Below are 11,162 nucleotides of genomic sequence, written 5' to 3' on the forward strand. Positions count from 1 at the left end.
CCTAGGCAACGTTGTGAATGGAACGATCGGGAAGCAGATGGTTGACACCCTCATGGAGTCTTCTAACAACGTTGAGATGATCCTGAAATTCTTCGACATGTTCCTCAAGCTGAAGGACCTGACAACGTCAGAAAATTTCAAGGAGTACGACCCCGAGTGCAAGGGTGTCATTTCAAAGAAAGAGTTCCAGAAATCGATGGAGAGCCAAAAGCAGTACAACCAATCGGAGATCGACTTCCTCCTCTCTTGTGCGGAGGCCGACGAAAACGATATGTTCAACTACAAGGAGTTTGTAGAGCGATTCCATGAACCCGCCAAAGACATCGGCTTCAACGTGGCCGTATGGCTGACGAATCTGTCCGAGCACATGCCACACGACACCCGGCTCGCCACCTTCTTGGATCTGGCCGAGAGCGTGCTGAGCTATTTCGAGCCTTACCTCGGGCGTATCGAAATCAACGGTAGTGCAAAACGCATCGAGAGGGTGTACTTTGAGATCAGCGAGTCCAGCCGAGAGCAGTGGGAGAAGCCGCAAGTCAAGGAGTCCAAACGGCAGTTCATCTTCGACGTAGTCAATGAGGGCGGCGAGAGCGAGAAGATGGAGATGTTTGTCAATTTCTGTGAGGACACCATTTTTGAGATGCAGTTGGCCTCGCAGATCTCTGAACATGATGCTGTGGAGCAACTGGAGGAGGAGGAAGAGGAGGAGGTATTCACCATCCTAGATGAACTGGCTGGCAAAGAGGGCTCCTCAGAGTCTTCCTCTGCTTTCACTTCTGCATGCAGCTCAGTCAGGAAGAGGTTGCGTCACGTACGCCAAATTGTTTCTGTTAAAAACATCCGCAGGAAGCTCTGGAAACTGAAGAAGCTGAGCATAAAAGAGATGATCACATGCTTCTTCTCGTTCTTCTGGATGCTGTTAGCTGGCTTCTTTAAAGGAATCAGTAACCTCATATTTGGTTTCTTCCACGTCATCTGGTCTTCCATGTTTGGCGGCGGCTTGGTCGAAGGTGCCAAGAACATGAAGGTGACGGATATCCTCGGAAATATGCCTGATCCAACTCAGTTTGGCATCCACGGAGATGCCATTGAAGGAGAGAAATTAGAGGCCATGGAGTCTTCGGGAAGTTCTGACACGACTGTGGTTCCAGCGGCGGACATAGCTGAGGTTGACACTATGTTGGAGATGCTGAACGTGCCCAAGAGGGAAGGCGGAAAGCTTGTGGAGCACGGCTTGGGGGATGTTTCTGAACTCAACGGTGAGACTTCCACCACGGACCATAAGGTTTGTTGACACTTTCTGAAATAAACACTTTCCGTTTAAATCAGATCAATCAATAGCTCTGCTGAGTACATTTTTCTCTGTGATGCAGAAAGCTGCTGCCAAGGCTGATGAATCCCCTGAGAGTGAACCTGAGAAAGCAGAGTGAGTATTTAAGTAAGAAAGTATGTGTAAAGTACAAAATAGTGTCATATTATAACAGCAATGACATGTATAGCACGGAGAACAAGGAGAAGGAGGACCAACCAAAGAAAGAGGAAGCCAAGGAGCCAGCAACCGAGGAAAAGCCCAAAGCCAAATCAAGTCGAGCCAAGGAAGCTTCTCCGGCCTTCATGTCCAATGTTTTTTCCACGCTTGATGTCTATCTGACCAAAATGCTGGTAAGACGCCAAATGACATATTTAGTCACCACAGTACACAGCGTAGCATGAATGTTTCAAACAGTCTTCTTCATAGAATCACCTTATTCATTGCAATAATGTTGAGAGAAGCATTCATGCAAGGACCCTCCATCCATCCATTTTCTGAGCCGCTTCTCCTCACTAGGGTCGCGGGCGTGCTGGAGCCTATCCCAGCTATCTTCGGGCAGGAGGCGGGGTACACCCTGAACTGGTTGCCAGCCAATCGCAGGGCACATACAAAGAAACAACATTCGCACTCACATTCATACCTACGGGCAATTTAGAGTCCCCAATTCATGCATGTTTTTGGGATGTGGGAGGAAACCGGAGTGCCCGGAGAAAACCCACGCAGGCACGGGGAGAACATGCAAACTCCACACAGGCGGGAGCGGGGATAGAACCCCGCTCCTCAGAACTGTGAGGCTGACGCTCTAACCAGTCGTCCACCGTGCCGCCGCAAGGACCCTTTCCTGGATTTATTTCAAAGGCAATGTACACATCAAAGCACTTACTAGCATGTTCGTTTTCCATCTTGCGGTACATACTCGGCTTGCCATAGCTCTCCTTTCCATTGACAAAAAAAAGTACTATGAAGACCTATTTTGAATAAGCCAATGCCAATGCCACATGGGTGATGTACAGGAATTTACTGCTGGTTGTTTATTGGGCAATTAGAATCGTCATAACCGTGGCATATTAACTATTGAGGATGCACTGATAACTGATGTCAAAGATGTATTTTTTTCCAAAAAAAAAAGTACAAATATTGGATTTATAGTCCTTTGGAAAATGAGGAAAGACTTTCCTGGCTTACTTTTTAATACTTTTTTTGTGAGTGGTTCTTGAGGGCATTGTTACATACGACCATTTTGTATTTTTAAAATGTCGCAGTGTCTCTCATGTTTGTTTTCATCTGTATTCTGGACAGAATTATCTGGCTCGCAACTTCTACAATCTGCGTTTCCTGGCTCTGTTTGTGTGTTTTGCCATCAACTTCATTCTGCTCTTCTACAAGGTAAACACAACAGCAACAAAACCTTCGCATCACTTGACACCTAACAAAAAGTTAACCGTACACATGCACCAACAACCTGGACAGGAGCTGTATAAAAGAAGAAAAAAAAGAATGTGTCTTTACAAAGATAATAATGCTCAGTTTTGATGGACACAGTAAGAGATGCATTCATTTAACAATGTGGTATGTTTATTATTGTGGTTGCAGATTGCATTGATGTAGAAGGTGCACTGCATCATATTGACAGCTGTTCTTTTACACCACGGTTACCACATTTATCTACTTTGGAAGGGGCAAAATAATAAAAATACTTCTCACTTTGTTTGAGAAGAATATTATCAATATCATTGACAAGTTTAATACATATTTTCAAATTTAGGTTACTGCAGAGGAGGGGGGAGATGGTGAAAAACACTGGGAGGAGGATGACGAGGACACGCTCTTTGACATGGATGAGTTTGTTCTCCAAGAGAGTACCGGCTACATGTTGCCAACCCTGCGCTTCCTGGCCATATTGCACACCGTCATCTCGCTGGTGTGTTTGGTGGGATACTACTGTCTGAAGGTGAGCATCTTCACAAAGCATCATTTCTGAGAGAAGCCGAAGCCTGACTTTCTTTCCTCGCGGGAGCTAGATTGCATGTTCACTCTAAGATACAGTATAGTGCGCGCTGTTTGCGGGCGTGTTGTGCATGATCTGATTGCGATCTTTTCCTAAGATTCTTCACTTATTTTAACAGATTGCACATGCTTTTGGTAACAGGTGTAAAAGTGATGCAGACTTCCATTTTTAAGAGGGTTGTGCACTTTAGGTAGCTGTGATGCTTTCTACCACGGAAGATTTGGGAGAGCACCACAAGCAAAAAAGTTTGAAGTGATGGAATTGGAAGTGAAAGAGGCATACAAACCTTTTAGGGAGTTACAAACAAGAAATCTATCAATCTGATCATTTGGGGGAAGCCAGCAATCGCATAAAAGCCATGTATTGTTTGATTTACCTCGCCCCGGGCGCGTGGCAATTGGATGTATTGGCCCATCCTGTGTAACATTGCGTTTCAAACTCAAACTGCTTTGCCATACAGTGCGTTAAAATGACCCCGACACAATGAAACGCAGAGTTGAACGGAGTTTTGTCATAACTGATATGGATGGACTTCTTTTTGTGACTGGCTTCAAGTCAGCCGTAGGTCAATTAGAAGCATCCTTAATATTTTTTTTTTCCTCCATTTCCAAAATATTGAATCGAGCGCTAAAGATGCGTTTTCAACGCCGCCTCTCATTTTGTCTCAAGTTTGATAAATCACATTGCGGGTGCTAGATTAATCGGTTGGCATTTACTCCTCCCATTTTGCGCCGTTGGCATACGCAGTCCTGGGTGTGCCCGGTCAGTAGATCAGCTGTCACATCTGTTTGCGTGAACCTTTAATATAGCTCTGGCCCTAAGTGTTTGGTTTTTGTGACCCCTATTGTGTAAACTTAAGGTTCCTTTAGTGGTGTTCAAGCGAGAGAAGGAGATAGCCAGGAAGCTGGAATTCGATGGGCTTTACATCACCGAGCAACCGTCTGATGAGGACATCAAGGGTCAGTGGGATCGACTTGTCATCAACACCCCGTGAGTCAAACCACATTTTGTCACTAGTGGCCTCTTCGGAACAGACAGGTTGTCCATAAAGTCTCTTGACAATTTATCAAATTTATTACAAAAAAAGAAATATTTAAAAAAAACAAATATTACAAAATGAGGAGTAGGTGTTCAACTTTTTTTATTTGTTTGTTTGGTTGGTTTTTAAATCTGGTCGTTTAGTAAACACTTTATCCAACAGTGTTAGTATCCCTATCTAAATAAACTTCTTGCGCTATACATGATCTGACGGACGTGACTTCCATATTGTCGTTTCGCTGAGTCTGCGTATCCAGTTTTGTTTCAATAAACCGCGTAGCCATAGTTTATTGAAGGTTTATTGAACTGAACTTAGTAAAATGAACAGGGGACCAGAAATACACAAATGCAAGGTCCTGAGTAACGATTGAGTACATAGCTCATCAATTCCTTAATTACTCAAGTAAGAGATTTTTTTACACTTCATCCTGCACACATTCTATTATAATGATACAAATACTGTACAACATCTTGATGTCATGTAACATTCTCAAATAATAGACTGACAAATGATTAATAAGGTGGTAATTGGTGGAACTGTGGTAGTATGCATCGGTGCAACATTTTAACTCACTAAAACTTTCACCATAAGGATTTTAATCTGTAAATCACAAGTTAGTTGTTTTGTTTTTTTCTACTTCTATTATAGTTCCTTTCCCAGCAACTACTGGGACAAGTTTATCAAGCGTAAGGTGAGTGTAAACCTCATCATACTACCATCATGTATTGTATGAGTACCTACAGTATATTACTTCTGTTCACGCGAACGCAAAATATCTTCTCTGTTCCTGGTGTTTATCCACCCGCATAAGAATTGTTATTAATAATAACACTTCATTCTATTGATAGGTGCCTTTCAAGCCACTTAGGGTCACTGTACAAACACAGTTAAAAGAAATAACATAAAAATAACTAAAATAATCGCATTAAGGCGATTGATGTTTCCTAAGTATGCAGAGTGGGTGATGTTGTTTGTGTGTTCTGTTGAGGATGACACTAATGACATTTTAAGGGAAAAATCTTTGTCAAACATATTGGACCGCTTCATCTCCCTCTATGTGCGTGTGTGTGTGTGTGTGTGTAGGTGATCAACAAATACGGGGACTTATACGGAGCCGAGCGCATCGCCGAGCTCTTAGGCCTGGATAAAAGTGCTCTGGACTTTGACCCCACAGTGGAGACGGTAGAGAAGGAAGCTTCACTGCTCTCCTGGTGAGAGCACAGCTGCTTGGCTCACGGATTGAGATGTTTTATTGTATGCTGATGTATGTATTAAAACACACTTCAACTGGCGAGGCTTTTGACACTCGAGCAGCAAACGTGCAAATGTTTAGATTAACGTAGTTAAGTTTGATTACACGTTTCTTTTTTACTAAAGCATTTATACATTTTTACATAGTTTTAAGACCTAATTATTCATCTTCATTATTTCTTTTTTTGTAAACCATTTGTGCCACCTTGTTTCACGTACCTCTGTTCAGTTACCTCGTTATTTAAGTATTTCGTTGGCATACTCTATTTTTGTATATTCTAAGTTATTTTCGTGTTTCTGTCTGATTAATTTGTTGTTGCTCTTTACTGCTGTTCTTACACTATTTTTTTTTTTTTACACCAAAAATAATAAACCAGATACTTTTACTGTACAAGCATAGTAAAATGCTTTATTTTTGTTACTTTTAGTAGACTTAGTTACACTGGTGATGTCGTGGTACATGCTGCTGCCTTTCATTCTGGCCAGTGCGCCAATACTCAGCCATGGCCGGTCACATGGGCAGGTAAAGAAATGGCCGTGTTGGGTCAGGAAGCGAATCCGGAATGAAAGAAAAAAATCAAATAAAATTGTGACCAAAAAAAACACGCGTTGTGGCGAGCCGTGATGCGTGTGGGCAATCCAAAGGTTGCAACAACAACAGCTGTTAGTTGGCCTGAGATGATACTCAGTATCCCACTCGGTGCTTTATCACTTGGAATGTTTAGTAAATCAACCCCAGTCCACTCTTGAAGTCAATTTTATTTTATTTTTTTCAATTTATTATCATCATTACACAACCTCAAGAGGAAATTCAACAAGGAATGCTCAAAAATCAATAACAATGGCATAAATGCAAGGCCCCAAACTACCATTTTGCTGAGGGCTGATGGGATACAATGTGGTCGTCTACAGCAATGCGTTTTTAACATTCTGCGTTTCAAACTAAATGAATCCCTCATAATTGCCTCGCATTTGCATACCATCTGAACAACACCTCTGTGCTTTTGTGCTTCTGTTCACAGGCTCAGCTCCATTGATACAAAATACCACATTTGGAAATTGGGAGTGGTTTTGACCGACAATGTAAGTAGATACTAGAACAACTGTCTTCCCTAGTGTGCACTTGTGCGGTGGGTGTTAAAAAAATAAGCTTACGACATTGTTCAGTACATTGTACACTTAAGGTCAATTTGAATACAATAATGATCCTGTATATTAAACATCATTCTTTTGCAGTCCTTCCTGTATCTAATCTGGTACACCACCATGTCCATTTTTGGGCACTTCAACAACTTCTTCTTTGCTGCTCACCTGCTGGACATTGCCATGGGCTTCAAGACCCTCCGCACCATCCTGTCATCTGTGACACACAATGGCAAGCAGGTAGGTGTTGCCACCAGCAAGGGGAGCCAGAGGACACCATTTTCAAGTTCGAGGTCAGCTGATGAAGTCTTCAACAGATTTCGTTTCAATTGTCAAAATTGCAATCAGCCTGTAGTTTCAACTATGTTTTAGGGTGTCAAGTCATCTTAAATTCATCTTTTGTTCTCTCTAGAAAGGAAACAAAGAACAGTAAACGAGTGTAACTTGGATTAGAGGGGGGAGAAGCTTTAAAGCACATGGATCCTCAGCCATTGTCGCAGGAATAATGTGCATCAGGGCTACACGTCAATAAATATGCTCTGGCTATGGTATTCGTCACACAAATGAAAAGAAATGTCCTTTAAGATTCCCACTAAACTTTGGACTCTCACAGCCATTTACGTATTTATGCATTGAAGCCCTAAACTAAACTAATGAAGACAAAAAACTTCAATGCTAACACATTATGAAATGGAACATGATTTAATTTTATTACAAATTACTTTTTAAAATGTAGTTATTTAGCCTGTTTAACAGGGATAAACTGAACATCTGCAAAATTCCAGGTTTGTCGAAAATGATGCTTATGGTTTATTTGCATGGAACTGTATATTTTAGGGACAATGAATGTGTGGAAAATATATCACAGTATAATCCTAGCTACTCGGTTGGATATATTGAATCCATGGTATTCAATCAACCAACGTTGAAGTTAAATATAAATTTGGTTTGTATACGTTTGGTTCGTATTTAAAAAGAAAAAGAAAAATCACCCCAAATTTCCATGCAAGGTGTCCGAATATTTTATTTCTAAAATTCCTGACTAAAGTACCTGTTATTGGAAATGTTCCACAACTTTGATTGTGAATGTGATTGACACTAACCCTTCCTTCCTTTAGATGGCACACACACACACAAAGAAATGAATACAAAAAGAAATCAAAACAACCTGGGTATTCACCTGTTGCCATTCATACAACAGAATAGGTTTGGTCGTCCTGCAAGTTTATGATGTTTGTTCAGTTAAATAGGCCCAAATTTCCCAATGAGTAAGTCAGTTTGTGAGTAAATTAAGACGAGATCATCATTATTTTAATATTTATACTTTTTGTGACATTGTGCTTTGGTGGTGTGCCATGACATTTTTTTGTGCCTTGGCTCAATAAAAGTCGCGAAGCACCGATTATTCCAAAACTCGTCTTTCTAGTTGGTGCTGACCGTTGGTCTGCTGGCGGTGGTCGTGTACCTCTACACTGTGGTGGCCTTCAACTTTTTCCGAAGGTTCTACAATAAGAGCGAGGACGAAGACGAGCCTGACATGAAGTGTGACGACATGATGACGGTACGACTGGCCGCCTCTGCTAGCTTTTTAGAACAAACTAACTTAAAAATACTGATGAAAAAATAAAGAAAGAAATAAAAAGTCATTAATTAAACTTTTGTGGAATAAAGCAGCAGCCTCCTGGAGCAAGGCCACATTCGAAAGAAGACTGATCAGGCTTTCCTTTTGAACGGAAGCAAAGTATGCAGGCTGGGCTGAATGGAATAATTATTAGTTGTTGCTGCCTTTAACTAACAAACCGCCACACTGAACTCTGTGAACTAATAAAGTACGTTCTATTTGTTTTTCGCCACCTTAGAATCTTATTTAAAAGCCTTTGTGTCTTCATTTGCTTCCTTGCAACAGTGCTACCTGTTCCACATGTACGTGGGCGTAAGAGCCGGGGGTGGCATCGGAGATGAGTTGGAGGACCCGGCTGGAGACCCCTATGAGCTCTACCGCATCCTTTTTGACATCACCTTCTTCTTCTTCGTCATTGTCATCTTGCTGGCCATCATTCAGGGTATTTTAGCCTTCCTCCCGCCTAATGTTTCTTTTTTTTTTGGATTGCATTAGTGTCGTGTTGAACAGAATGTTCCACCTTCCTGCAGGTTTGATCATTGATGCCTTTGGTGAGCTGAGAGACCAGCAGGAGCAAGTGAAGGAGGACATGGAGGTAAGGAGTGGTTAAGGTCTCCTGTCTACCTAATTGAGTAACAGAAGACAGTCCCAAAAGATGTTTTGTCCAGATGGTGCATTTTACACTTTTCATGTAGCTAAATAATAATAATAATAATAATAAAAGTAACCGAAATATTAGAAAACATCTTCTCAGCGTGATGCAGTATACCTTTACGCGAAAGCAAAGTCCAACATTCAGTGCACTCAGTTTTAATTCAATCAATGATTATTTGGTGTTTTATGGAATGGTTTTACTTGCCTTCTTATCATTTTATGAAGCTGTAAAGCACTTTCAATTGCCTTGTGTATTGTACTCTACAATTAAACTTGCCTTGCCTAATTGCTGTATAGTTAACCTTAAAAAAAATGTTTTCACCTAACGCATTCCATTTTTCTATCATCATCAACTGATTGTAGACATATATAGCGAGCAACCAGTACAAAGCACGCTTTTACTATGCTGTGCACAATATGTTATATTTCTGGTTCCATTATCATCACAGTTTTTGTTATTGCCATCACTGTCTGATAGCATCACAAAAAAACTACACACACAAAAAAGCAACATGTGTAGTTAATCCTTTTGATGCTCACCAAGCTGAAGTGTTCAGATTTGCTGTGGTCTTACAAGAGCATTGATTGGTTTGTGACATTAGGACATTTTCAAAGTTAGCAGGCATACATACAGATTGACAATAAAAGGGTAATTGTGTTCTCTTCTTCTCGTTCCTCTCTCAGACCAAATGCTTCATCTGTGGCATCGGGAACGACTACTTCGATCGGACACCTCACGGTTTTGAAACTCACACCTTACAGGAGCACAACCTTGCAAACTACCTGTGAGCGCTGCGACGATAACCCTAAAGAAATTTGTTTTTAAATACCTGAAGTGTGTCTGATCATCAACACTGCCAACTGCTTTCACTCTCTGCAGGTTCTTCCTGATGTACCTGATTAACAAGGATGAGACGGAACACACAGGCCAGGTACGTGATGAAGACTAATAATTCAGTTTCAACTCAGGTACACAATACGAGAGGTCTCCTGTGAGATCTAAACGGGACGTGAGAAAAGAAAACGACGATGAAGATTTCCGACCCTTCCATCAGTAGGTTTCACTTGTTTCAGCCCACTTGATGGATTGCATAAGTAGAGCTTTGCAGCAAGAGGAAACAATGCGTGGGTTCACTTGGACTTTTTTGCCATTACCTTGTTATTGGCCTCCTTGAAAGATAGTGCATCTTTCAAGGAGGCCAATGTTTTATTGTCCTTTAGCAGAAATTCTCAAAGTAACACACAAGACAAAATGAGCAGTATCTCCACTCACAAGTCTCTGCTGCATGTCACCAAATCTGCAGTCATTCCAATGAAGAGATCATATTATTTTTTATTTTGCAAAGCTCAACTAATCCAATGGAATCATAACGTGATTACTGAAACAGAATGCATTCTGGAATATTAAAGTGATGCGTCATAATGTTCTTATTAGTCACAACAATAAAGGCTGCGCAGCTCAAGCACTATAAAGGCAATCATTTCATGACAAGGAAGGTGGAACTGTGGATCATAAACATTTAAGCAGCGGCGTGTGAGATGGCTTGAAAATTTATACAAGCCATAAATACTAATTAGACCATTTCCACACTTAACACAGGTATTAAAAAAAAAAAACAAGCTCCAACACTCCAGGAAATTGAAAAAAAAAAATCCCTTTCTTGTAGTTTGTCAGTCTGCAGTTGGCGCTATAACACCTAACAAAAATGCCATCTTTGCCACTCAGAAGAATTGGCAGGTAACAGCATAATTTGAAGCAACATCCAATTTAGGGAAAGAGGAATCATGCAAAAAAAATTTAAATAAAATTGTAATTCCTAATTTTTGTAAGAGCATAAAAATATGTTAGCCACTGTTAAATGTAAACTGTTAAAACATTCGACCTGAATAAAAAGTCAACATATGAGATGAGATTATTACTTTAAATGTCACACATGCCAGTGGTTCAAAGTGCCAGGTTTTGCGCAACTTTTGATGTTTTTCTCAAAAATATTGGTCAAATTCCTAAATGTACGACTTCAGATGCTTTCAACTTGAGGGGTTCCACTATATTTTTAACAACTGACCTCCTGCAGAGGTGTGAAAGCAAACTTTAAAGATTCACTACAAATGACCACTGTCTTTTCCCCTCCAG

At 40.8% G+C, this 11,162-nt stretch overlaps 1 protein-coding gene across 2 annotated transcripts in view; it reads left to right on the forward strand.

The window, feature by feature from the left end:
* ryr3 (ryanodine receptor 3) overlaps positions 1 to 11,162 on the forward strand; it is a 103,769-nt gene that overhangs the window by 91,317 nt on the left and 1,290 nt on the right. For both annotated transcript variants that reach the window (XM_061753089.1, XM_061753090.1), the window contains 15 exons: positions 6 to 1,285; positions 1,374 to 1,426; positions 1,500 to 1,662; positions 2,612 to 2,698; positions 3,078 to 3,263; positions 4,180 to 4,310; positions 5,008 to 5,050; positions 5,443 to 5,570; positions 6,633 to 6,693; positions 6,847 to 6,993; positions 8,180 to 8,314; positions 8,660 to 8,816; positions 8,905 to 8,969; positions 9,713 to 9,813; positions 9,909 to 9,960. In XM_061753089.1, coding sequence (XP_061609073.1) covers positions 6 to 1,285; positions 1,374 to 1,426; positions 1,500 to 1,662; positions 2,612 to 2,698; positions 3,078 to 3,263; positions 4,180 to 4,310; positions 5,008 to 5,050; positions 5,443 to 5,570; positions 6,633 to 6,693; positions 6,847 to 6,993; positions 8,180 to 8,314; positions 8,660 to 8,816; positions 8,905 to 8,969; positions 9,713 to 9,813; positions 9,909 to 9,960 — 2,789 coding nt within the window. The remainder of the gene's footprint in view (positions 1 to 5; positions 1,286 to 1,373; positions 1,427 to 1,499; positions 1,663 to 2,611; positions 2,699 to 3,077; positions 3,264 to 4,179; positions 4,311 to 5,007; positions 5,051 to 5,442; positions 5,571 to 6,632; positions 6,694 to 6,846; positions 6,994 to 8,179; positions 8,315 to 8,659; positions 8,817 to 8,904; positions 8,970 to 9,712; positions 9,814 to 9,908; positions 9,961 to 11,162) is intronic.

This window comes from Phyllopteryx taeniolatus, chromosome 18 (assembly GCF_024500385.1).
Source record: "Phyllopteryx taeniolatus isolate TA_2022b chromosome 18, UOR_Ptae_1.2, whole genome shotgun sequence".
NCBI classification, from domain to species: domain Eukaryota; kingdom Metazoa; phylum Chordata; class Actinopteri; order Syngnathiformes; family Syngnathidae; genus Phyllopteryx; species Phyllopteryx taeniolatus.